The following is a 25,976-nucleotide window of genomic DNA, read 5'->3' as shown; positions in this document are numbered from 1 at the left end:
GCTGTGACCATCTCAGGGCATCTCCTGAGAGCGGAGCCCCAGAGCTGTCCGTCCTCCTTGCCTGGGTGGGGTCTCCGTGGCCCGAGTGCTCCAGCCCTGGCAGGGAGAGCTGGTGGAGGTTGGACTGCACGCAGGATGGGGCAGCCCTGAGGGATGGGGCAATGGGGAGCTGGTAGGAACCACCCCAGCGTGCCTTTGGGTGCAGCACTTATGGAAGGAAAATGCGGAAACTGGTGATTCCCTATAAAAAAGGATGGAGAGGACCCCGGGTGGTGTTCCTGCACACAGGGATGTGGTGTCTGCAGGCCTCCTGGCCCTGAGCACTGGGCTGCGCTCTACCTGCAGCGCACGGCTGCGGCTGCACTGCTCCTGGCTGCACCACGTCCCACTCGGGGTGCAGAGCCCTGTGTGTGCTGCAGGGATGGGTTTGTGCTCACTGTGCTACCTGCGAATGCATTTGGGAATCTCCTGGAACTTCTCTTCAGTGCCCCACGGCTCGCTGCCCGTCAATTCACCTATCTTTCTGTTGTTGGGCTCGGGGAAGGCTTTTCCAAGAAGGGGTTCTCCCTCGCTTGGCACCTCGGTGTGCCACGACCCCGCGGCACGCAGAGCTCAGCGCAGGGCTCACAGCGCACTGCGCCGCGCCGCCCCTTCCTCCCGCAGAACAAAGTCTTCATCTACCGCGGCAAGGAGTACGAACGCCGGGAGGACTTCGAGATGCGGCTGCTGAGCCCCTTCCCCAACGCCGAGAAGCTGCAGACTACGTCCCCGCCCGGCCCCGACATCACGGAGTCCCCGGGGCAGTGTATCCTTGCAGCGTGGGGCCGGGAGGGCCGGGGGGGTTCCCTGACCCCGTGGGTCCCGCACAGCCGCGGCCCCGGGGCCCCGCTCTCCCAGCAGCCCCGCGATGTGCGCCCGAGGCTCCTTCACTCCCGCAGACATACAGTGCTTCACCGTGCAGCCGGTGGAGGAGTCCAGGATCCGGCTCAGGGACCGCAGCATCCCGGAGCAGATCACCAAGTGTGTGCCTGCGGTGACGGCGCGCTGCTCGCTGCGGGGCTCTGTCTCCTCTGCATGCAGCCCATCTTCTGCCCCTTCCCTCCTGCAGTTTCTACAAAGCCAATCATGTCCAGAAGTTCAGCTACTCACGGCCCTTCAAGAAAGGCCCGAAGGATCCAGACAATGAATTTGCAGTGAGTGCTGATAGGGACCCCGGGGTGGGGTGGGCAGAGCTGCAGGGTCTTGTGGAGCACCGGGTCTGCAGAGGAGGGCAGTGCAGAGAGACTCGTCTGGGTGCTGGGGTGGGAAAGGCAGCACTGCCCATGGCCAGGGGAGGTGGGACGCTGGGGTGATGGGAGCTGTGGGACTGATTGTGTCCTGCCCGCAGAACATGTGGATCGAGCGGACCACCTTCGTGACAGCCTACCCACTGCCCGGCATCCTGCGCTGGTTTGCAGTGACCTCCACCACCACGGTGAGGAGAGGGTGGAGGGGAGGGGGGCTCTGCTGGTACCCGGCCCTGGGCTGCCCCTGCCCACCCAGCAGCTCCGTGTGGGGGTCCCACGCTGCAGCCAGAGGGGGGGGGTTGGCTGAGGGTCTGGGTGCTGCAGCAGTGCAGGAGATGGGTGAAGCACTGCTCTGGTGACAGTTGTGCTGCAGAGCACTGTACAGCAGCACTGCCACATGTGCCTTGCCTGGACCACGCGTGCTGCTGCTGCACGGCTGCTCCTGCAGTGCAATGACTTGGCTTCCCACAAGCTCTGCACTGCACTGCTGCTGTCACACAGCTGCATGAGGCCGCGGTCCCTCGTGTATGGCATTGACCTTGAAGGCAGCCCGGCGTCAGGGAGCAGAACAGTACATCTCCTTGGGCCTCAACTCAGCTCCATGCAGATGTCTCATGGGTTTGAGGGGCTCCGTAGGGGTCCTGGGCACCGCGGATGGGGAGAAATCACCCACTGGCCCCAAGCAGAATGGACAGTGTTCTTTGCCAAGCAGCTGCTGACCTCCATCCCCTGGCACAGACCACCATCTCCCCCCTGGAGAACGCCATAGAGACCATGATGAGAACAAATGAGAAGATTCTGAGTGAGATCAACCGGCACCAGAACGACCCCAGCCTGCCCATCAACCCGCTCTCCATGCTGCTCAATGGCATCGTGGACCCCGCCGTCATGGGCGGCTTCGCCAAGTACGAGACGGTGAGGAAGTGCTGCACTGGGGCTGGGACTCAGCACGGGGAGCAGACTGAGGGGCACCGCTCCTTTCCCTGCCCGATCCATGCCAGCCATCAGGGCACTGAGCAGCTCGCTGCAGGCTTTCTTCCAGGAGCCGTACCTGGGGGAGCACCCCGAGGACCGGGGCAACATCGAGAGGCTGAAGGACCTGATTGCCTGGCAGGTACTGCCCACAGCCCCGTGGGGAGCCCCCGACCCCTGCAGCCCATGGGGAGCCCGGCAGCTCCATCCCCCCCCTCCTGCAGATCCCACTGCTGTCAGAGGGAATCCGGATCCACGGACAGAAGGTGACGGAGGATCTGCGGCCCTTCCACGAGCGCATGGAGCAGTGCTTCGTGCAGCTGCGGGCCAAGGTGGAGAGCCAGTATGGGGTGCGGGAGATGGTGAGTGCTGGTGGGGAGCAGGGCAGGGCAGTGTGCGTGGGGGAGCTCAGGGTCCCTGCTTGACCCTACTGTGGGGTGGTGGCACACGGCCAGGACAGGCAGGGAGGGCACTGCTGACTGAGCAGAAGGGAGCAGAGGGGCACTCGATGCCTTCACCCTTCCTGGCTCCTTCTCCCCCTGTGCTCTCAGATCTCCTTCGAGGACCGGCGGAGCGGACGACCCCGTTCTGTGACCTGGGGACCAGACTGGGAGCGGCTGAGCCACGCCAGAGACAGGCGAGTGCGGCAGGGGAGGCATCACCTCATCCCCACGCCCGGGAGCCACTCGTTCCCCTGTGCCCCGTGCACTCTGCTCCCACCTGCCCCATTCCGATGCCCTCGGTTTCCCTCTCTGGTGTTTTACACCAAGCCCCACCTCTGCATCCATTCCGCCATCCGCCACGGCGGCCCCGACCAGCGGGAGGACACGGAGCAGAGAGACCCACCTGCAGTCCCGGCACTGCAGTCACCTGAACCACTCACACTGTTCTGGGGGGTCCCCGCTGAGCTTCGCCGTGGGCTCTGCCCGGTACGCGGCACAGCTCTGCTCCCCACCCCTCACCTGTCGCAGTTGCTCTGCAGCATGGAGGCATCCCCGATCCCGAAGCCCACCCCACGGAGCGCCGAGGGCGAGCGCAGGGAGAACCGCTCCAGCACGTTCTTCTCGTACCGCCGGTCGGAGCCGCGCCAGTCCGCCTCGGAGCTGCCGGAGCCAAAGGTGATGCGGTGATGCCGCCCGCACGGCCCTCCGCTCGCCGTCGCCGGCCGATGGTGAAGAACGGCGCCGGGGCTCGGGGGCACAAAGCTCGGAGCTGGAGAGGATCGCGACCCGCATCGCTTGTGGGGCCTGCAGCCCGGCTGAGCCGCCCCGGGAGCTGACGCCTTTTCCCTGCCCCAGGACGACAGGCGGAGACGCTCCTGCAGCGTGAGTGAGAGCGGCCCGGGCAGCCCCGACGGGAAGCAGCCGCCCCAGAGCCGCGACTCGACGGGCGCTCAGCTCGGCCCCGCAGGTACCGGCAGCCCCCCCAGCCCCGCACCCCCCAGCACCGCGCGGGTTGCGCTGCCCGACCCGACCCGACCCCTCCGCGCAGCGCCGTCCCCCACCGGGTTCTGCGGCCGCGTGAAGAGCGCCAGCAAAGCCCCACCGCTGCCGCGCCGGATCAGCCCCGCGGTGTACGAGACTTTCCTGGAGGGGAGCGATGCTGCCAACGGGGGAAAGGTACGGCCCGGCCCCGCCGCCCCCCGCCCGCGTAGCCGTCCGTCTGTAACCGTCCGTCTGTCTGCAGGCACTGCCGTCGCTCGCAGATGGGAGCAAAGGGCTGAAGTCGCCTCCGCCGCCGCCCCCGAAGTCTAAACGGCTGTCCCAGCTCTGAACCCACGGACGGGAGCCGCGGGCCGCTGCTCGAGCGGCTCCCGGACAAATCACCCTCCCCAGCTCCTGCACAGCCGCGGACTCCCGAGCGCTCCGGAACACCGCCGTCCCGCGAGCGTCGGCCGTCACCGCCCGCTGCCCCGCGCACTGCAGCGCTCCGGATCGCAGCCCCCCGCCCGCCCGGCGCTGCGGCTCCCCGTGGCCGAAAGGACCGTCGCCCTCACTGCCGGCGCAGTGTGACAGCGGTCCGTGCCCGCCCCGAGCCCTTTCCCCGCTCCTGCTCCCCTCCCGGTGCCCCGATCCCGCAGTCGCCCCCGGCCCGAGCCCCGCGCGGGATCCGTCCGGGCTGTGAGCGCAGGCGGGCGGCGCCGCGCGTTGTTCGTTCCCGCAGCTCTCCGGCATCCCAGCCGCCCCGCACCGCCCAATAAAGGAGCCCCGCAGCAGCCGTCCGTGCGGCGGGGTCGGTCGGTCGGTCGGACGCTCGGCGCTCGCCCCGGGCCGGGCGGTGGGCACAGCTCCGCACTGCGGGTCCCGGCGGGCACCGCCGGCGCTGACCGCACGCGGCTCCGCTCTTTATTTCCACGCGGCCCCGCGGGTTCAGGGCCGTACGTACAGTCCGCCGTGATAACGGGAGGAGCCCGGGGGGCCGGGGTCTGGGGGGAGGAGCGAGGGCCGCCAGCGGCGGTGGGCTCCGGTGGGGCGAGGAAGGGACGGGGGGAGACGGCGCCGCGCCGAGGCCGCACCGAGCACCGGGCTGACCCCGCAGAGCGGAACGGAGGCCGCTCCCCGCCGGGCCCGGCGCTCACAGCGGGTTTGCCGAGGAGGCCGCCAGCCGCTTCCCGATGTAGATCCTGGAGAGCAGAGAAGCGGCGTCGGACTGCGCGGGGGCAGCCGCTACGAACGCCGAGCCCCGCAGGAGCCCCGCAGTCACTCACCCCAGCCCCAGGGTCAGCGCGTGGCTGAGCAGCAGCGGGGGGATGACGAGCAGCAGCAGCTCGGAGCCGAAGAGCCGCTTCTTCCTCAGCACCGCGCCGTCCCGCAGCGCCCACCGCACCGGCGGGGTGGGACGCGCGAAGGGGAGGTGGTCCCTGCGGGGAGCGGGGTCAGGGCCGGGCTTAGGGGCTGGCGGGGGGACGCGGGGGGGCGGCGGCTCACTTCGCACAGCGGTGCTCGGGGCAGCGGGCGCAGCTCCGGCTGAGCGCCGCGGGCGGACGGCGCTCGGCGTCCTGCGGGGCGTCCCGCGGCACGGGCGGCTCCGGGCGGGACTTCGGCGCTTCCTCCCGTCCCGGCGGGGTCTGCGGGCGGCCCGGGGGGGCCGGGAGCCACCCGCTCACCTTCGCGGCGCTTTCCTCGTCCCGGGCCGGGGAGCCGCTCGCCGGCAGCGCCCTGAGAACAGCCCCGCGTCGGCGCACCGCACGGCATGGCGCGGTGCGGGGACGCTGCGGGACTCACCACCCGTCGGCGCCGTCCGGCTCCAGCTGCGCGTCCAGCAGCATCCGCTCCACGTCGGCGTGGCACGAGAAGGGCGCGGGGTCGCAGCGCAGCTCCACCCAGGAGCCTGCGGGCGGCCGTCAGCCCCGCACCGCCCGGGGACGCGGCGCACCCCCCGCCCGCGGAGCGCTACCGGAGACCGCGGGCCGGACCCTCCGCCCCCTCGCGGCTCCCGATGGCCCCGGCCCGCCCGGCCACCGCCGCACGCCGAGCCCCCCCCCGCCTCCCTCCTCCCCCGCCCCGCACACCGTCGTCGCCGCCGCCGCCCGCCATGGTCCCGCGTTTCCCGCCGCTCTCAGCCCCCGCCCGGCGCCGCGGCTCCTCCAGTCACGTGACAGCCGCGAGCCCCCATATAAATAAAACCGCCGGCACCAGCGGCCCGCGCCTTAAAAGGGCACCGGCCCCTCCCGCCGGGACCGCGCGTCGACGCCCGCCGCCCCCGCCCCTCGGCAGACGCGGGCGGCGCTCTGCGCTCGCGTCGCCCCTTTAAGCGGCGCCTACGTGCGGGCAGCGGGCGGGCGGCGGCCGCGGCGCGTGCAGAGCCGCACGGAGCAGCGCGGCCCCGCCCCGCCCCCCCCGGACACCGCCGTTTGCTTCCAGCGCCGTTTATTGCCGCTCCGCCGCTCCCGGCCGCGCCGCCCCAGCCCCGCGACGCCGCCGGTGCCGCTCCGCTCCGCTCCGGTCGCTCAGGGGCTGCCCCCGGCCCGCGCCGCGCCGTGCTTCTCGGCGAACCTCCTGCGGAGAGACGGGCAGACGGTACCGCACGGCGCGGCCGCAGCGGGACCCCCGGCGGGGACGGCCGCGGAGCCGCGGAGCCGCAGCGCCGAACGAACGGAGCCGGGAAAGCGAAGCCCCCCCCGGACCCGGCTGCGTTCGGCAGCCCCAGCGCGGGCGCCCTGCCGGGGCGGGGCGGAAAGGAACTCCTCGCGTTCGGCCGCAACCAGCGGGAGCCCCGCGCCCCTCCCGTGCCGCACTGCGAGGCGGCGGAGCCCAGGGAACAGAGAGCGGCACGGGGTGGGAAATCGCAGGAACGGCCCGGCAGCCCCGGCAGCCCCGGCAGCTCCGCCCTCTGCCCCGATCCCAGCGCCGGGCTGAGCCTCTCCGCCTGCGCCAAAAGGCATCGGTGCGGCGGAGGCAAAAGGAAGATGGGGGAAAAGGTGGGCGTGGGAGCCTGGTGGCTTCAGGTTCCGGCAGCGAGGTGGGCCTGCAGGAATCCCAAACCCCTGAGGGCAAAGGGCTGGAGCTGAGATGGACTCGGGGATCGGGTCGGGGAACGCTTGAGCTGATGGCCCCACGGGAGGGAACTGCGCGATGTGGGTGAGGCTGCTGTGATCTCTGCCGGGGAGAGGAGCCCAAAGGAAGCGAACGTCCCTCCTGCGTTCAGTTAGGGCAGGGAGGAGGCCGCAGGAAGCAGGGCAGCCAGCCTCACCTCCATCTCTGCCCCCGTCCTGCAAGCCACTTCCAAACGCGTGGGGGAAAAGAGCTGATCAGGACAGTTAGCAGGGATCACCAAGGGGAAATCATCACCCACCGCCCTGACAACGTGCAGTGAAACGAGCGGCCTGGCTCTGCCTCTGCTGGAACGGGGGCTGGATGGCAGCGAGGGGGATCAAAAACCACCTGCTCGGCTGGGCCCAGAGGTGGCAGCCAGGGGTGAGAGGAGAAGCCCAGGGGCCAAGAAGGAGTCCAGCCCTGTCTGACATCTGTGTTAACAATCTGGACAGTGGCACGGACTGCATCCTCAGGAAGTTTGCAGGTGACACAAAGCTGGGGTGAGCAGCAGGCACAGCAGTGTCGCACACACGGGGACCTGGCCTGACAGGCTGGAAGAACTGCAGGAACCTCATGCAGCTCAGCAAGAAGTGCAGAGCCCTGCATGTGGGAAGGAGCAGCCGCAGCACTGTGCTGGAGGCACAGCAGCTCAGCAAAAACAGACCTGCATAATGCAAAGCACTGCCAGCAGGTGAAGGGAGGTGATTCTGCCCACTTTATTCAGCACCAGAAAGGCCATCAGGGATGCTGGTTTCAGTTCTGGGCTCCCCAAAGCAAGAAACAGTGACAGAGTCAGGGCCACAAAGGCAGTGAAAGGACTGGAGCTTGCTTCCTATAAGGAAAGGCTGAGAGAGCTGGGGCTGTTCCCCCTGGGAAAGGGAAGGCCGAAGGGAAAGCTCATCTCAGTATCACAGAATCACAGAACGGCCTGGGTTAAAAGGCCCACAGTGCTCATCCATTCCCAACCCCCTGCTGTGTGCAGGTCACCAAGCAGCAGCCCAGGCTGCCCAGAGCCACATCCAGCCTGGCCTTGAATGCCTGCAGGGATGGAGATCCACAGCCTCCTTGGGCAACCTGTTCAGTGCCTCACCACCCTCTGGGGGAAAAACTTCCTTCTGATATCCATCCTAAAGTCCCCTGTCTCAGTTTAAAACCACTCCCCTCATCCTGTCACTAACAACCCATGTAAGCAGCCCTTCCCCTCCTGTTTATGTGCTCTCTTCAAGTACTGGAAGTGCTGCATCAACGTCAATAAACACCTGACAGGTGGCACAAGGAGGACAGAGCCAGGCTCTTCTCCTTGGTGCCCAGTTCCCAGTGCCCTAGGGGCTCAGGGCTGCACCTGAGCTTGGCACCAGATGGCTTTTCCTACTCACTGTAAGACTCCTGCACAGGGTGGGGACTCCACTCTGTAGCAGTTCTGTGCCACTTTGGACTGAACCAAAGCTTCTGTTACCTCTGCCATCTTCTCAGGAGTCAGCCAGGCTCACCTCCAGACACGCAGGCACCACAAAAACATCAGTTCCGTTGGAAGCTCATGCCACTCATTGAATAGATTTCCTCTACAGAAATAACCTACAACTTCTAACCATTAGTTACTATTCTGCATTTCTTTGTCAGATTGAAAAGCCTGATCCCTGCACCCAGAAAAATAATTACATACAGCGAGCCACCTCATTTACTGTAAGTTTAACAGACTTCACTTCCTCTCCTATTATTTTGTGGCTCCTCTCCAAATTCATCCTGAATTTTCAGCATGTTTTCTAAAAAAATAAAGAAAAAGAAAAAAGCACCGCACGCCAGAACTGGACACTCACTCCACTATTTGCATCATCTAAACTGCACACAGAGGTCAAACTCACTCCCTGTTCCCTGTTAGCATTCTCCTCTTTCACTGAGGAAGATTAATGGCAGCATCCCTTTGCCAAGCAGCAAAGTCTCTCTTCTAAAATGAGCGTTCCACAGCATCGATCCTTATTTCAAAGACGTCTATAGTCTCACAATGACTTCTATCAGTCAAATCTGTTATACCAAAGAACAAACCCACTTTTTTTTGCTAAGCTCTATCCCACAGAAATTGCGGTTCTGGTAAACAGCTTCTATCCCCCTTAGTCCTCACAAACAGAAACCGGGGGACAGCTCAAGGCAAACAGAGATTTCCAAGATGATAACAGGCTGCACGCTTGGGAGAGGTGAAGCAGAAAAGCATGGGCAACGCGTGGGGCAGACTGCTGGGATGGGGACTGGGGCTGCACTCACCTCCTGGCGTAGTCGTACAGCGCGCGCTTCCTCTCCTGCAGGGACAGGTGCCGTTCCACCGGGGACTTTGCAAACTGCTTTGTAGCTGGCTGGAACAGAAAGCACGGAAGTCAACTGGAAACAAAGCCAGGAAACCTCCTTATTGGCCCTGTAAGCATCCAGCATGCCGATTTAATCTCCAGTTTAAAACGCTCGGTTCCCCTGACATGGCTGCTCCCAAATACAGGCCATCACGCTCTGTCTGCGAGCCACCAGTGCAGGGGAGACATTAAAACTCTCGAAGTACCTTGGAAGAAGGCAAAGCCACGGAGCCCCGGATGCCAGAAGCTGATGCAGCCCAGGAGGTAGATGGAGCAGGCAGGTCAGTAGCAGCCTCACTTTCAGGGAAGAAGGGCACTCTCCCCTCCAGCAAGTTGGCAATAGTGGTATCCACACAGTTTGTCTGGGCTGTAGGAACACAGAAGATGTGCTAAGAGAAGTTTCCTCCACAGCTGGGCGGCTCATTTTCTTTCTACTGCTGTGCTTCACAGTGCAGCAAGGATGAGGGCTTTTGCTTCCAGGTGTCACCGTGACATGGCACGGAGGGTGATCCTGTGTCCCTGCTAATACCCTGGGTCTAAGCTTACCCAGGTCTGTCCTGATGACCTCCAGAGGCACATGAGGCAGAACCTCCTTGACCTGTTGAGCCATCGTTGTGATCCGTGCATCCTCAGGAGCAAAGGATCCGATACCAGACAGGCTGGAAGGCATCCTGAGCCTGGCTGCCAGGGGCTGGCTTGAGGCTGCAGGAAAAGAAACAGGGGGCACAAGGGCGTGGCCTAAAGCTACACAGCCTCAACAAGTTGCACCAGCCCCACTCTCATGCCCAAATGGGAACATCAAGGAATCAGGACCTCCTGCACACCACCACCACGTCTGTGCTGAGCAGTGGTGATCCCCTCCTTCCAGCAAGCTACATCTGCAGCATAGAGCATGCAGGCATCCCTCGTCCCTAGGAGGATGTCTCACATCTCCTCCTCTTCTTCTGCACATGAGAAACCAAGAGAGACCAAAGTATCCCCAAAGGCAGAGCCTAAGCTGCCGTTCCATACTCGGGATGCCTACCTGGGGCAAGGGGAAGATGCGATGAATGTCTCAGCCTCTTCATGTGCTCAGCTTTATCTGCTGCAGTGAGCCGTGTGGATACCACACCCAGCTCCACGGCCAAGAGCTGCAGAAACATGGAGAAGACACACAGCACGCATGACCCAGGCATTCCCACCTTGCAGGGAACGTATCAGATGTACGGTGCCTGTTGGGAGCCACGTTGAGGGGAAGAGGACTGGGAACTGATTTCTCCAAGGCCTCAGTGATGCATTTCAGTGTTGCACGGAGCGCACAAAGGACCAGGAGTGCAGTTTGAAACAGGCTGACACAGATACCAGATCTCTGGTACAGGACCTACGAAGTACCCAGCAATAATGGGAAGCTGGAGAAACAATCACTGTTTATTTGATTTGTGATATTATGAAAGGGGAGCTTTTAGCACACAGATTTGAGCTAAATGGGGAGAGCCTTGATACATGGCAGAAAGGATTAAAAAGTCTGCGGCAAACAGGCCACGGAAGAACAGAATAATTGTAAGGGGCAATAACTACAGGCCAGAGTTCCCATAACACAGATATGCCCAACCAGAAATGGCTTTGCAGCTCTGCTTGCGCCCCGCTCTCCTCTGCGACCATCCCATATTGCCGTGGTCCTACACACCCCCCCCCCCCGTTACCCTCCTACCTCCTGAACACGGAGCGCAAAATCCTCACTCAGCTCTTCAGCTCGTCTGGGGACAGACGGCATCCACCTGAATGGGGACAACAGCACTGGGCTGACTGCTTCCCGGGCTGCTGGGGAGCCAGCCCCGTCCGGGATCAGCAGTGCAATGCTGCCATCCCACCCCAGCTCTCCCTGCTCGCCCCTCCTCTGTTCCCACAGGACGAGTGTCAAACCTTACCCCCATCGTGCAAAGCTGGGGGAAAGGTTTGATTCAAGTGACAAAACTGGCTCGTCGAATCTTCATTAACACCCAAGCGTAACAAAGTACCTCCTAGTGAAGTTCCCCGGGAGGCTCCAAACAACAAAATGCTGCCATTTATGGGGGAGTACAAAACAGATCAGCAAAACACGAGCCAGGTACAGCGGGGGGCAGCTACAGCACGGAGACTTTACTGAAACAGCCCAACCCCTAAAGGCACACTGGAAAGAATTTATCTCCAAGCCCCTCTTCCCTGCCTCTGGACCTTTATTATACCAAAGCTACTCAGGCAGCCTGGGCTCATTTGGGCCTCAGACAGAAATCTGAACCCCTCTGCAATTCACGAGGGACTGCAGGGAAGAGCAGGATGCCAGAGGACCGAGCTGCCTGCACAGCATCACTCAGGGGACCCGAGCAGCCCTCGATGAATTACAGCAGAGGAGCTAGCTTCAAAAATACACTCATCAAACTTTAGGTGAAAGCCCTGCGAAACTCCTCTCCTTCACTGACAGCAGGAACCAAAAGCCCTCTCTAGTTCTGAAGCTGGCTGAGAGGAGCACGGACCAACAGCACTGAACAAAGCCATGCTGCGGGACCAACAACTGCGGCATGCCTCACTTCAGCGGTGAAAACGTCAGGCTTTCTGCCCCCCCCAAGCCCTCACCCAAACAAAAGAGAGAGAGAGAGAGAAGATAGTACCTTACTTGATAAACTGTGAAGGGAACAAAGAAGGTCCAGAACAGCTCTGTAATCCAGGAGGAGTCAGCTACACTCTGGGAAGAGAGCGCAAGGAGGTTACAGCCCGCACAGCACAGGACAGTCAGGTCTTCCTGGGGAAAACAGGCTGGCAGAGCAGAGCCAGGGGCTGGCAGTGAGTAACAGATACGCAGCAGAGATGCAGAGGAGTGGGCAAGAGAGGAGGTTCCCCTCCATCAGTCCTCACCATGCAGAGCAAGGGAGTTAAATTTTTCTCTGCTCCAAGCTGTCTTTTCCTCTCATCAGGACAGCAAGATTTTCTCTCAATACCTCCGCATCCTCTCACAGATAAGGCCTCTAGAAGGGACTTAAAATGCTCCAAGACCTATTAATGCTCCCTCGGAATCACGGTGGGAATCACACGCGGGTGGGAACAGCCTGTGTAATGACTCAGCTCCCATAAGCTGCACTCACACACTACGAAGCCTTGAAGAACTCTTCCTTTTGAAGAGAAATCATTAAAGGTGAACCATAATTTATCACTGTCCTGCTATTTCTAAAACTTCATAAATAATCTTCTCCCTAAGGATTGCAATGCCTCCCAAGAGAGCTGCTGAAGACTGGAGGGCTGCACAGAGCTGGTGGGCTCTCCAACCTCAGCAGGACACAGCTCAGCCACAACCAGGAGCTGTTCTGACTGTGAGCAGACAGCTGAACTAAAGGCCTCCAGAGACCCTCCCCACCTACACTGTCCAATGATTCTACCAATTTTCAATTGAATAAACACTGTTGCTAGGATTTTTTAAAGTTGGTTTCTTTTATCCTGCAGGCGATAAAGCTTTCCAGAGGCTGGTGGGAACGCCACCTCAACATCTACAGCTTGCAACACGGCTCCCTCAGCTTCTTTTACACGTGACTTTATCCTCAACCAAAGCCTTGCACGTGGTTTATTCAGAGTCATGAAGGGCAACACGAAGAAGCCTCGTCTCCTGATGAACAGAGCTGAGACCTAAGAAAACCAGGATCAAATGCCTCGTGATTCCAACACTCAGCCTTCACGGTACCCCACTGCATGTCACCAACTAACGCCCTCCCTTTGGGGTTCAGCTAATTGCAGCTACAGCAAATTCCTTCCAAAACCCAGCCTTGGTGGTGCTTAGCTGGCGTCACACACACACCAGGTGAGTAGCTACGTAAGCTTTCTGTAAAGCACTGATTGAAACATTCAAAGCATTCCACCTCCTGACCCAGGAAGTTTTGGGTTATTTAAAACGACGTGAGAAATTCTACAATCCATCTGCAAAAAGTCCTGCTCAGCTTCTGAAGGTAAAAATCCGGGACAAGAAGTGATTGCAACCATCAGCTTCAAACAGGCCAGCAGTTACGTGCATGCCACTCTCCCCAGTGATCATGAAGGAAAAAGATGACAGACGTCCCCACAGCTCGTCACATCACACAGAATTTCTCAGAGGAACCAAACCCACAACAAGATCACCGACTCACCCGAGCAGTACGGAACAAGGCAGCTCTCCCACTTCACTGGAGTACTCGTTCAAAAACCTCCTCACAGTTAGAAACCTTCATCCTAACCCAAAACTAAGCTCGTGTATTACCAAAATCTAGGCTCAGCACCTGCTAAGGCTGCTGTGCGTTTTGTCAAAAGGAAAAAGTAAGAAGTTTCTCCACTTTTAAGCCACTTCTCCACTGTGCAAGCAGCTATCCACCATCTCTGTGCCGTATCTCTGATAAGCTGATTAAACTGAGCACCTTTAAGTAAGTCCTGCTCTCCGGATCCTGTGTCATACTTACAGCCTTCTTGAGCTCTCTACTGCTGCCCCACTTTCTCAGCAGCTGGGCTACCAGAGCTTCACACCGTAATTTAGACGCAGCTGTCACCATTGCACGTGTGCAGCCAGCACTGTGTTCCTTGCTCTGCCAGATATCCCTCCTGTTATGCACCCACAGACCACATCGGATTTGCAGGTATCGGCACAATCACATCAGTATTCCAGCTTGTTCATTATTCACCAACTCCAAGGACCTCAGCATTGTGGCCTTGTGGATAAAAGCAGTAAACACCAAGTGGCAAAGAACTAATTCCTAAGAGAATATCACATGAGAAATACCTGCGCGGGCAGTAAAGTTTTATGGCCTGTTTGTAAGTGGCTTTAAACCTACACAGTGCATCCTGCCCCCTTAAAGAGATGGAAAAATAAAAAAAATCCAAAATGCCTGACAGACACAAAAGACGCCTTCTAATCATGCAGATCCATTAACCATATCACGAGAAAAGAAAGCCTCACTGCAAATAAAGTGAGAGCAGTTTGACTGCAATCTGCTCAGTAGCACCAGCACCCTAACTGTGAACTTTGCCACTTTTCTGCTGCTGATGTTGCATCACGTTACACATCAGGATCTGGGAGACATGAGTTCAAGAACCTCATCCAGAGAGCATTGCACAACTTCTGCTGTGTCGTCCAAGCCCCAAGGGGGCTACAGTTATTCTTTCAAAACACTTTAAAAGAAGGGAACTCATAATGAGGGTATGAGGTGCTGATGCTGCAAGCATGGAAGGCAGACTGAGAACATCTACTAAAGCTGCGAGCGTAAAGAAAAGAACGTTGATTTAGCCAAAGGTCTCTGAGAGGCAGCTGAAAAGCCAAGTGCAAGCACACAGAAACTCATCCTCGGGATGACAAAACAAGGCCAGGTTGCTCTCTCCACGGGTTTCAAAGCAGAAGCAAAATTCATGACATGATGGAGACCCTCTCGCAGCTTTCTGAACTCTTCCTTGCCCTGCATCAGACTCACCACAGCGATCAAAGGCCTCTGAACCTGTAGGGCAACCGGCTGCACCACATCCAAGATGGAGAACGGCCAGGAGCTGAAAAGGAGGAGTGCAGCTGTCAGCAACTTCCAAAGCTGCGCCGGCCCCAGGACAGGCAGCTCAGGACACCCGACTCCAGCACCTGAAGCGGAGCAGGCCGGCCCGGCCATTGGTGGCAGCTTCCTCGGGGAAGAGCAGCAGCGGTGGGTTTCCTCTGTGAGACGAGTATGCCTTCAAGGAATCGACCAGCTCAGCTCGGCTCCCTGTCACTCCCAGCTCCATGAAGCCCCGCGACCAGCAGATGAAGCCAGGGGCACCATTCAGTGCGGGCTGCGAGAAAAGAAGCAAGAGAAAGGAAGAAACGGCTCTTTGTTCTCCCTTCAAGGCCTACTTTCTCAGGTGTAAATGGGAAACAAAATTTCTGCTTGCTAGCAAAAATGCCCCTGGGAGCTGAGGGAACACCCCACGTGCTAACAATGCTAGCAGCAGAGAACGTGCTGCTTCCGTCCAGGCTTCATGGTGGCTCTGGCCCCAGTTCCCTGGGAATTTGACTCCTGATCCACAATTCAGATCATATCCCATCCACCTGAGCAATGAATTCCTCTGCCTTGAGAGTCAGTCACATTCCCCACAGTTTCTCTAGGAATTCCCAACATCTTGGCAAGGGATGCACCACTTCCAAGAGTTGGCTCTCCACAGTTAAGGACCCAATCTACGCTCATGCAGGACATACTGTACCACTCAACTCCCAGGAACATCTGGTGCCTGCGAATTCAGGAACTCCACACCCCAGGGAATTTTCTGAGTACAGGGAAAGTCACACAGCTGTCAGCCCGGCACAACAGCCTGAGCACAGCACTCTGCTTGCCCTTGGTGCTGCTGACAGGTATAAAAAGCACCCAGCACTGTAAGGAAACCCCCCACACAATGCTGCTTCTGACAGAAAGGTACAGACGTCCAAGGAGGCTGTGGATCCCCATCCCTGCAGGCATTTGAGGCCAGGCTGGATGTGGCTCTGGGCAGCCTGGGCTGCTGGCTGGCGACCTGCACACAGCAGGGGTTGGGACTGGGTGAGCACTGTGGGCCTTTTAACCCAGGGCATTTTATGATTCCGCGATCTTACCCGCTCAATAAAACCAATCCTCACTGTAACCCTTACTGTTACCTCTCACCTTCAGTTTTTCATGCAAGCATGAAACTGAACCACAGAAAAAAATACTTCAGGCTTGCACAATCCTAGGTTAATAAATAAGAACTGAAAATGTTCAGAGCAACATCTAAACTCTGAAAGAGCCATCCGTGTGCTTGGAAAGGTCCTCGCAGCCCCGCCAAGCCCCGCAAGGCATCACTCACCGTGTTACATGAGGTCAGCAGGTTGATGACGTTGTGATCAAAGTGTGTGACGTGGTTGGCAATGTACACCTGCACGGCGGCATCGCGGGGACGGGGTCCGCTCTGCTGCACAAAGAGCCCCAGCACCGAGCACATCACACGCACAACAAGGCTGGGGGGAGAAAAAGGGTTCCTTCAGATCCCGCACTCTGAGCCACGGCGGCCTCGGAGAGCCAACAAAGCAAGAAGCCGGGACTCGGGGTGATTTAGGAAAGGACACGGGTACAAGAGGGGCCGATACGACAGACTGGAACCGCTCGGGGCCGCAGCCGAGGGCTGCCTGCAGAGCTGCCAGCACAGCGCGGGGCAGGAGGCTGAGAGCGCCGGGCTGACAGCAGCGCCTGAGGTCACAGCGCGGCGCACGGCGGGCAGCCGCGGCTCTGGGCTCGGCGGAGCCGTCGCGCCAGCGCAGGGCCGCAGGGCGCAGAACGGCCCCAAAGCCGCCCGGGACCCCGGCGACCGCGGCCCCTCCGCAGGGCCCGGCCCGGCCCGCACGCACCGCCGCAGCATCCCGTCGGGCAGGATGCAGCCGACCAGGAAGACGTGCACGCCGATGAAGAGCCGCAGGACGAGCAGACACAGCCCGACGGGGGCGTACAGCAGCAGCGCCAGCAGCACGAAGCCGTCGGTGGGAAACCTGCGGGAGGAGAACGGCGCGGATGGGCGCCGGGGCTCGGGGCGGCCGCTCGGCCCTCGGCCCCCCGCCCGGCCCGGCCCGGCCCGCCGAGACCCCGGCCGCTGCCGGCCCCTCCGAGCGGAGCGCGCCCGGCGCCGCGTCCCTCACCGCTGCGAGTCGAAGAGCCGCTCCGGGCCCGGCGCCGCGCTCCGCTCCATGCCGCGCCCGTCCGCTCAGCGCCGCGCGCCGCCAGCCGCCATCTTGCGCCGCCCGCCCGGACCGCGCGGGGCGCCTGGGAGGAGCGCGGCCTTCCCGGCGGGCACCGCGCCCGGCCGGGGCTGCGAGGCTGCGGGGCTGCGAGCGCGGCCCGCTCCGCCCGCGGACACCGGTGGGGCCCGGGGACGGTGGCTCCGAGCGCGCCCCGCGCCTCCCTGCGGGCCCGGACCGGCCGCCAGCACCGCCTCTGCCGCCGCTCCCGGCTCTCCCCGCTCTCCCGGCTCTCCCCGCAGCACGGCGCTATGGCTGCCCTGGCGCGGTGGCTCCGCGCTCCGCCGGGCGGGACGCGCTGTTGCCGGGCGCTGTGCGCGGCCGCCGCCGCCGCCCCCCGCGTGCCGCCGCCGCCCCCTCCGCCTCCCCCCGCCCCTCCCGCCGGCTCCCGGCTGCTGGCCGCGGCTCTGGGCGCCGGGGCGGCGGCGCTGCTGCTGCTGTGGGCCCGGGACAGCCGCCGTTCCGCGCTGCGCGCCGCCGTGCCCGCGCCGCCCGCCCCGCCGCCCGCCTCGCCCCGCGCCGCCTTCAACTTCATCGCCGACGTCGTGGAGAAGACGGCGCCCGCCCTGGTCTACGTGGAGATCGTGGGCAGGTACCCCGGCCCGCCGCAGCCCCGCGCCCTCGGCTCCCCCCGGCCCCGCAGCGCGGCTTCGCGGCCGCCGCCGTTGCGCTCGGGGCTTCCGGCAGCCGTGAGGCGCTGCCGCTCGGCCGGCCTTTCGCTCAGCCTGAACGCCGCCCGCGTGGGCGCTGCTGAGAGCGGTACGTTTGCAATGGACGGCGCCCGCTTACCTCCTGATCCGCGCCGCCGCTCGTCGCAGCAGCCGGTCGGGTTGGACCCGCGGTCTGTGCCGCTGCTCCCGGCCCCTTTTGCTTGCTGTGTGCATGGAAGTGCTTCCCTGCAGCGTTCGTCTCAGAATATTCCCAAAGGCGGGGTGAAGCTGGCTGGTGCTTTGGCCTCCATGTCCTCGCAGGTTGCTTTGACGCCTTTTTTCAGCAGTCGGGAACCAGCTTGAGCCGCTCTGATTTTTTAAAGGTCATTGATAGACTCACAGGGACATCAGCTCACCCTCACGGCAAAGCTCTGTGTGATCAGGTTATATCTCCATAGGTCTCTGCTTGTCTTTCCTAAAGACTCTGCAGTGTCCATTGCAGCTCTCTGTTACTGTGCTCTTCCCAGTGCACCTCCGTGGTCCTCGTGAGGTGACGCTTTTGTCATTGCACGTGGATTCCTGGTTCCTCCTGCTCGCTGCCCCATTGCGTGCACGGCTGTGCCGACTGTTGTGATGGACAGCCATCACGGGGCTGTGGAGGAGCTCCCACGTCCTGCTGTCTGGACATCCCCTCGCAGTCCCCCGCTGCTGCCCGGCCCAGGGGGCTGAGCCATGCAGCTGCCGGCTGCCCCGGCCTCCCACATCCCCACCGGCCCCCTCCAGGTCCCCACACCCTCCCGTGACCTTTGCCCACCTTGCAGGCACCCGTTCTCAGGCCGTGAGGTGCCCATCTCGAACGGCTCGGGATTCCTGGTGTCTCCTGATGGGCTCATAGTGACCAACGCACACGTGGTGGCCAACCGGCGGCGCGTGCGGGTGAAGCTGGCCAGCGGGGAGCAGTACGACGCCGTGGTGCAGGACGTGGACCAGGTCGCAGACATCGCCACCATCAAGATCAAGCCCAAGGTGCGTGCCACGTGGTGGAAGGGCTCCTTCCTCGCCTGCCTTCTGCTAACCCGGTTCCTCTCTTCCAGCGCCCACTGCCCACGTTGCCCCTCGGGCGCTCCTCCGAGGTGCGGCAGGGGGAGTTCGTGGTGGCCATGGGCAGCCCCTTCGCCTTGCAGAACACCATCACCTCCGGCATCGTCAGCTCCGCGCAGCGCGGCAGCCGGGAGCTGGGCCTGGCCGCCTCCGACATGGAGTACATCCAGACGGACGCCGCTATCGACGTAATGCCCCCTCTGCTCTGGGGAAGGGCTCTGGGTGCTGCGAGGTGCAGGGAGCTGGGCGCAGCAGGCTGGGAGAAGGGTGTTTCTGGTCGGTGGTCTGGCTCCTGTTCTCTGGGCTCTGCCTCCTCGCTGTGGGTTAGTGCTTGAGGTTTGCTTTCGTGGCCTCATTGCTGCTCTCTCTGCTGTTTCAGTTTGGGAACTCTGGTGGTCCCCTCGTCAACTTGGTAAGTTCTCCTGCACGTGTCCCAGTGGGCCTTTTCTCCCGGGGCCGAGTGCCTTCAGTGCATCCTCATCTGTCAGGTGGGAAGGAGGAACTGTGTGTGCTCTAGGCATCTTAAAGGGCGGGGTCAAGGAATTGGCTTGGAGCGAGGGCCCTGCTTGGTAGGACTCATCCCTGCCCGGCCTCAGCAGGATCAGACTGCCTGGGTGGGACGGGTGCGCAGGCTTCAGGTTTTGCAGAGCTCCATAAAGGTGCAGGTTGGAGAACACAGTGCCCTTTTCCATGCAGGATGGCGAAGTGATTGGGGTGAACACCATGAAGGTGACGTCAGGCATCTCGTTTGCCATCCCCTCAGACCGGCTGCGGAAGTTCCTGCAGAAGGAGGAGCAGCGCAAAAGTGAGTTGGAAGCCTCTCTGCTCGGGTGTTGGGGAACGAGGCCAGAATGAGGGTGTTGGAAGAGGGAAGAAGCTGTGGGCATAGCTGAGCTTCCTGCCCTTCTTCAGAGAGGTGGGCAAACATAGCAAGAGAAAGAACCTTTGGGGACTAGGAAGATTCTCCCAGTGGGCATGAAGCAGTGAGCCCCTCTGCCATGGGAAATCCGTATGCCCATCTGCCACAGATAAAGACTTCCAGAGTTTCCAAGAACTCTGCCTTGTTTTTGTTCCTTTGTGTTTGTGGTAAGTTGTTTAATGCAGATTCTTGCTGCTTGGTTCTCACATCGACATCATGGAATGATATTCTCAAGCAAAACAGTGATCTCTTAAACCAAGAAAAGAAACTGTGCAATAGCTATAAAGCCATAAATGAAACTGAAATTTTCTGTTGGTAGGGAATCAGAATCACTGCCTTGAGGCGTGTGGGCGTTGTGATTTGCTCAGCCCTGAGCTTTTTGGGCGCGTGTCTGTTTTCAGCATTGTTGTTAGAGGTCCTTTCTGCCCACAGGCTCCTGGTTTGGCAACGCGGAGACGAAGCGCCGTTACATCGGGGTGATGATGCTGACTCTCACACCCAGGTATGTGCTCTGAGCTCAGCGGGACCGGTCTTGTTGGGAGCTTCTGAGAGGATTGCCTTCACAAGGTTGAGCGTTCACATTCAAAAATCTCTTTGCTGATACTGTGATCAGACTCTTAAGTTGTGTGTGTCTGGGGTAAGTTAGAAGCTTGCAAATTTCTGTGTTCGTGGCAGAATCTGCAAGCAGATAAAATATCCCTAAATCTGCCGCATCAGTGCGTGATTTCATTGGGAGTTCCATAAAAGGCCTTGCAACACAACGTGAACAAAAAGCCACCAGGAATGTTGTGTAATTGACAGATATGCGTTGTGCCAACTGAAAGTTTTGGTGTAAAATCTCCTTGGGAGGAGTGGTCTGGCAGGTGAACCGCTGCGGTGCTGAATTCGTGGCAGAATACGGGACTTTTGGAATAAGGAGGTGCACGTTTCCTGCAGGAGAGTTGGCTGCTGGGGAAGGAGGTAGGCGGGTTGCGGAGCGGGCTGCGTGGGTAACAGCACGGCTGCCTCTCAGTGCTGTGAGGCTCCTGGCTGGCAGGAGGAAGGTTGGGTGCTGCCTCTGGAAAGGAACGGTGGTGCTGAGCAGGACAGCACTGGAAAATGGGAAGGGGATGACTTGCAGGCCTGAGGCTCTTCGCCCTCCTGTCCGTAGCCTGGGAAGAGCCCTGTGTTTCCTCTGCATCTGAAGAAATGCTCTGGTTAGCAAAGCGGATTGCAGCCAGACTCCTTGCTTAGGTTCTGCTGGCCTCCAAGACACACGAGCCAAACCCGGTGCCCGGGCAGATGCCCTGCGAGCTGTGTTGGATATGCCTCGCTGAGTGCTGGGTAGCCCTGGTCAGGCCCACGAGGAGCTCTGCAGGCCCTGGGACAGAATTGCCACTGCTTCACACAGAGCTGCCTGCAGCCTCCCAGGCGCAGCAAGCACAGCTGTTCGGGGAGTGGTGGACCTGCAGTCTCACCCCTGCGAGCAGCCTTCCTTTTCAAAGGCTTTGTGCCCGAGCAGCTCTTGAGAGATGCCCGGGGCTCAGCGTGTTGCTGGGGTTGGTGGCTGCCGAGTGCCTGGCAGAAACTTTTTCAGGGCCAGAGTTCTGGTGGCTCCTGTGGTTGGGTGAGTTTGCGGACTGGATGCCGTGCGCAGTCCTGGCTTCCTGTGGGCGCGCAGCCAGGAGGCTCTCAGGGCAGCCGGGAGAGCTGCGAGCGCTGGCGGCACCGCCGGCCCAGCAGATGGCGCTCGTGGGCAGCGAGCGGGGCGGCCCGGTGCGGGAGGTGGCGGCTGTGGTGGAGGTTCGGATCCTCCAGTGCGAACAGAACAGAAGCCGGAGGCGGGTGCTCTCATCAGAGAACGGGGCCCATGCGGGCACCCTATTTTTGCCCGTGAAAAGGTGTTACTGAGATTCAAATGGTTCTTTAGGGAGAAGAGGAAGAAAAGCTGGGGAAGTGTCTTCTCAAATATTATTTAGTACCAAGCTGAGGAAGGCTTGAGCTCCCACTGCCCTGCATTACAGCATGCAGCAGTGGGGAGTGAGAAAAGGACTTTGAAAACAGAGATACTGGTTGCTGGAAATGAGTTCCTCGTAAAACATGCAGTGCTGGTGAGGGGTGGTACCAGGGAAACATGAAAACACACGAGTTGCTTCTCCGTGCTGCGTGTGATAGGACTTGCTGATGTTGTAGGATTGAAAAGAGCAAGTGGAAAACCTAACAGAAACAGAACCTTACTGGTTGTCACACGCTCAGGAGCAGCTGGAGGCACAGTCTGACCTGCACAGTGTCTGTAGGGGTACCCTTGGTCTGAGCGAGCTGTGTATGGGGGCTTGCTGGGATGGAGATCATTTCTTTTTTAGAGCCCTGTGTGGTTTTGTGTCTTGGATTTGTGACCAAAACAGTGTTGATAACAGAATCACAAAATGGCCAGGGTTGGAAGGGACCTCAGGGATGATGAAGCTCCAATCCCCTGTGCCATGCAGGGCCACCAACCTGCACATCTCACAGCAGCCCAGGCTGCCCAGGGCCCCATCCTTGCTGGCCTCGAACACCTCCAGGGATGGACGGGGATCCACAGCCTCTCTGGGCAGCTGTTCAGCACCTCCCCACTCTCACAGCAAACAACTTCCCCTGACACCCAACTGAAATCTGCCCTCCCTCAAGTTCAAACCATTTCCCCTTAACATATAACATACCAATGTTTTAGCTGCAGCTGAGCAGTGCTTGTGCGGTGTCCAGGCCTTCGCTGATTCTCATACTGCTCCACACAGGGAGTGGGCTGAGGGTGGGCGGGAGGTGGGGAGAGGCTGCAGTGGGGACTTGGCCCCAGCAATCGCCCAGGCTGCACAATGTTACGCTTAGCTCTAAAACTGGGGAGAAGCTTTTCCACAGTAGCTGCTCAGGGACTGGGAGGCAGTTACTGTGTTTGTACAGACTGCGTGAGGGCACATATGGTTCTGTGTTGGTGAGCGAAGTGAAGAAGGAGGTTAGTCATTGTAAATGTGCAGCTCCCGTCAGCAGTAGCCCTGATTGTGCTGATAGTTCCCACTGGCAGGACAAGGGGCAGTGGCACAAACTGAAATATGTGAGATTCCAACCGAACACAACAAACCACTGTTTTTAACTGTCAGAGTGGTCAAACCCTGCAGCCTGAGGGTTGTGAGTCTCTGTCCTTGGAGATACTCAGCACTGGTGTGGACAGTCTAGGGCAGCCTGCTCTGGCTGGTGTAGGACCAGCTCTCCTCCAACCTCATCTGTGCCGTAATACTGTGACGTCAAGAAGAGGTGGCAGCTTGCAAAGCTCAGTGAAAAAAAGTACAGTGCAGTTCAGCAGCAAAGCACAGAGCCGTAACCAGTGGGGAGCAAGGAGCTGGGTGCTGTATTTCCTGGGGTTACAGTGGATCTGAACTGGTGCTGAGGCTGTTTACATTATGCACAGCTGTGGGATCCAGCTGGAGTGCTGTATGCAGTGATGTGTTGGAGAGAATCCAGAAAGGAGAAGAGAGAGGAGAGGAACTGAGAGCTAGGGCTAGAAAAGCTGATCTGGGGGAATATGCAGGAACTGGGATTGTTTAGTCTAGACTCCAGCGGAGAGATATAGGTATGCTCCTGCTTGACGTTTCTAGCAAAATCAAAAGGATATAACTTTTCTTCTGTGATCTACCCACAGAAGAGGGAAGTGAAACTTCAGGATGGGAGGTGCACATCTGATACCAGGAAAGCTGTCTGAAGTGGGACTGCTCAGACACAGGACGTGCATCACCAGCAGCTGGGATCCAGCTGGCAGCAGTGCTGGTAGTTTCCAGTTCTCCCTAGCACAATCAGGACGAGTTTTTGTCAGGAAGGTGTTGGCATTCAAGTGACCCCAGAGTTTGCAGCTGGTCACTTGTGCAAGGGCACAGGAGGAGAGTTCTGCAGCATTTTCTCCAAGTGTGGTCCTGGCTGGGTGGGAGCCCTGCTCCACTTCCCGGCTCAGTACTGTGATGCTCATTTTCCCTCTGCAGCATCCTAGCTGAGCTGAAGCTGCGTGACCCCAGCTTCCCTGATGTCTCCTATGGAGTGCTAATCCACAAAGTGATCATCGGTTCCCCGGCCCACCAGTAAGTGCTGCCTTGTGCCTCGGGGTGGGAGAGCAAGTACACAGGGTGGGACGGGTTTAGCTCTGAGGGTTTTGCTGCAGAGCAGCAGGGGTCGGGGCCTGCAGAGCAGGCAGTCTGCAGCAGGAGCTGACTGGTGGAATGTGCTTGGGCTTGGCATCCCTTTGGCCAAGCTACCTGTGGAGCCGAAGGAATGCCTGGCACAGCAGCCCCAGCTTCCTGAAGTGCCTGGCTCTCCTTCCTTCCTGGAAGACGAAGCCGCAGACAAGCGTCTGCTTCACTTGCCATGAATTTCTTTCCTTCTCCCCTCAGGGCAGGGCTGAAGGCAGGCGACGTGGTGCTGGAGATTAACGGGCAGGCGACGCGCCGTGCAGAGGATGTGTACGAGGCAGTGAGGACTCAGCAGAGCTTGGCCCTGCTGGTGCGGCGCAGCTATGACACGTTGCTGGTGAGCGTTGTCCCTGAGGTCACAGAGTAGTGCTGCAGTGCCGCTCTGTCTGCTGGCCAGGAGCCGAGGATGCAGGACTGAGGCACATCTCTGTGCCCATCGGGGAGAGGCTGGGAGCTTGCGAGGGCCCGGAGGGGCCAGGCAGGGGGCATGGCACTGGGGCAGACTCGGTGTGAAACCGCTCCCCTCCGTGCTCAAATAAAGTGCTTTTCTAGGTGCCGTGCGGCCTCCTTTCCCTGGCACTCGGTGTCCCAAGCATGACCTGTGAGCAGCTGGGCTGTGAGAACCCGCTCCTCCTGTCACTCTGCAGCTGGGAGGAGCGGTGATCTTAGTGCTAGGGGAGCACTAAGCATCGATACATGGGCTGTGGCCCGATTCCTCCATCTGTAATGCGTGGCTCCTGGGAGCACCTTCTCTGCTGGTGAGAGCGGCCCTGGAGCTGCAGAGGGGCTCCCGGCATCCCCCTTCTGCCAGCTAGGGAACAGAACAGGGGACAGCCATCACTGCCTCCTTCCCTGTGTGGGCTGAGCTGCTCCTAGCCAGAGCTCGCTACTGTGGCTGCTCCCAGGAGGCTTCTGGGAGTTGGCTGATGTCCTCTGGGTCAAATCACTTCCACGTGGAGCAAGGACTCCACTGTCAGTGCCCACGTCTGCGCTCTGAGCGCAGCTCTCTGGGTCACGTGGGGAGGATCTTCAGGGTGATGGCTGAGCCAACCTAGGATCTGGCAGGGGCAGCGTATGGCCAGCCGGAGGTGCAGGAGGACCCGTGAGGGCTGTGCGTGCTGCACTGGCGCCGTCCGTCTCTCCCTCCCCCATCCCTCCCCCAGCTTGTCTGTCAGCACCAGAGCACTGCGCTCCCACGCACACAGGCATCCCTGGGGACCCGACAGGCCCTTCCCCGCCGCCTTCCTTGCTTGCTCCCTCCCTGTCCTCTGCAGCTGGCGGCCAAGAGCCGTGCCGACGGGGAGCAGCTCGGGCTGTCCTTGCTTTCCTGGAAGAGCCCCGCTCCGCCCCAGCCCCAGCGCTCTGCCAGCGGCCGTGGGAGGCGAGGAGCAGGGAGCAGGGAGCGGTGCTGCCCGGGGCCGTGCAGTGACCCAACTCCGGCGGCAGGAATGCGAGCGGCGGCCGGGCGGTGCCGTGGAGGGGCTTTTGCCCACCGCTGGTGTTTTTAGGAGATGAAAGCAGCACAGTTCCTTGGGGGGCTGTGGCGGAGGACAGCTGTGAGCGCCGCTCCCGGCATCCCCCTTCTGCCGGCCAGAGAACAGAACAGGGCTCCTTTCAGGCTGGCCCTGGCCTCGCCACTGGAATTTGTTCCCCGGCAAAGCCCAGCCGCGGGAGGGGCGGCAGCTCGGGGGAAATAGCTGGGACGTTTCTCACATAGCTGCTCCGGCAGCGCTGACCGCAGCGCTTTCCAGGGCCGCAGCCAGGGCCTGCCCCGCTGTGTGCAGACGGCCCGAGCTGCTCCTCCGTGCTGCTCCTCCGTGCTGCTCTCTGCAGACGGGGCCAGAGGTTCTGGTGAGGGGTGAGGGCTGCGGGAGCTGAGGTGGCTCCCGCTTACCTGAATCTTGTACCCCGCATCTGTCCGGTCTCGCTGGCTCAGTGGGGCTTTGCTCCCCCCACGCCAGTCCCTGTGGGGTTGCTCCCTGCGGAGGCAGCCTGGAGCTGCATCCCTGCGGGGCTGTAGGGAGGTCGCACTGCTGGGATTCCTGCCGCATAACATCTGTGTTGCATCTGGCGCGGGGCATCCTGTGCTCCACTGCGTCAGGGTTGAGCCAGGGTGGCCCCGTCTGCTCCCGCTGCTGTGGGCCTCCTGCAGCCCCAAGGGCTGCTCTGGGGCATCTCTGGCCCCCTGCAGCCCCTTCCTCTGCCCTGCAGAGGGGCAGCTCCTCTGCCCTGTGCGAAGCGGGCCCCCTGGGCCATCT

At 60.6% G+C, this 25,976-nt stretch overlaps 4 protein-coding genes across 10 annotated transcripts in view; 2 read left to right on the top strand and 2 right to left on the bottom strand.

Annotated features, from left to right (window-relative positions):
- LOC100541844 (dedicator of cytokinesis protein 2-like) overlaps positions 1–4,475 on the top strand; it is a 52,738-nt gene extending 48,263 nt beyond the window's left edge. For 6 of the 7 annotated variants that reach the window (XM_085214964.1, XM_085214965.1, XM_085214967.1 and 3 more), the window contains exons 42-53: positions 664–805; positions 939–1,020; positions 1,109–1,193; positions 1,388–1,474; positions 2,025–2,201; positions 2,317–2,400; positions 2,483–2,620; positions 2,810–2,895; positions 3,241–3,376; positions 3,557–3,668; positions 3,750–3,877; positions 3,945–4,475. In XM_085214964.1, coding sequence (XP_085071090.1) covers positions 664–805; positions 939–1,020; positions 1,109–1,193; positions 1,388–1,474; positions 2,025–2,201; positions 2,317–2,400; positions 2,483–2,620; positions 2,810–2,895; positions 3,241–3,376; positions 3,557–3,668; positions 3,750–3,877; positions 3,945–4,031 — 1,344 coding nt within the window. In that variant the 3' untranslated portion in view covers positions 4,032–4,475. Of the gene's footprint in view, positions 1–663; positions 806–938; positions 1,021–1,108; positions 1,194–1,387; positions 1,475–2,024; positions 2,202–2,316; positions 2,401–2,482; positions 2,621–2,809; positions 2,896–3,240; positions 3,377–3,556; positions 3,669–3,749; positions 3,878–3,944 lie in introns of those variants that run through there. The other variant, XR_014880753.1, reaches the window with a different exon arrangement.
- A 78-nt stretch (positions 4,476–4,553) lies between these two features.
- On the bottom strand, positions 4,554–6,020 carry LOC146542041 (uncharacterized). The gene is made up of 5 exons (XM_085215014.1): positions 5,770–6,020; positions 5,483–5,588; positions 5,186–5,416; positions 4,966–5,118; positions 4,554–4,881 (listed from the first exon to the last, which is right to left on the bottom strand). Exons 1-5 carry the CDS (start codon positions 5,792–5,794, stop codon positions 4,833–4,835), a joined length of 564 nt encoding a protein of 187 aa, XP_085071140.1. The 5' UTR covers positions 5,795–6,020; the 3' UTR covers positions 4,554–4,832.
- Positions 6,021–6,110: 90 nt separating this feature from the next.
- AUP1 (AUP1 lipid droplet regulating VLDL assembly factor) lies at positions 6,111–17,109 on the bottom strand. The gene is made up of 12 exons (XM_085215012.1): positions 16,760–17,109; positions 16,475–16,612; positions 15,937–16,087; positions 14,726–14,913; positions 14,568–14,640; positions 11,760–11,833; positions 10,823–10,889; positions 10,157–10,262; positions 9,679–9,834; positions 9,339–9,499; positions 9,053–9,141; positions 6,111–6,256 (listed from the first exon to the last, which is right to left on the bottom strand). The coding sequence occupies exons 1-12, from the start codon at positions 16,807–16,809 to the stop codon at positions 6,208–6,210; spliced, it is 1,302 nt and encodes a 433-aa protein (XP_085071138.1). The 5' UTR covers positions 16,810–17,109; the 3' UTR covers positions 6,111–6,207.
- Positions 17,109–24,274, top strand: HTRA2 (HtrA serine peptidase 2). The gene is made up of 8 exons (XM_085215013.1): positions 17,109–17,450; positions 18,330–18,534; positions 18,603–18,797; positions 18,989–19,021; positions 19,306–19,414; positions 19,961–20,030; positions 23,515–23,610; positions 23,920–24,274. Exons 1-8 carry the CDS (start codon positions 17,110–17,112, stop codon positions 24,083–24,085), a joined length of 1,215 nt encoding a protein of 404 aa, XP_085071139.1. The 5' UTR covers position 17,109; the 3' UTR covers positions 24,086–24,274.
- Positions 24,275–25,976: the final 1,702 nt, after the last annotated feature.

Source organism: Meleagris gallopavo, chromosome 35 (assembly GCF_905368555.1).
Source record: "Meleagris gallopavo chromosome 35, MGAL_WU_HG_1.1, whole genome shotgun sequence".
Taxonomy (NCBI): Eukaryota; Metazoa; Chordata; class Aves; order Galliformes; family Phasianidae; genus Meleagris; species Meleagris gallopavo.
This window is presented reverse-complemented; position numbering and strand designations above follow the sequence as displayed.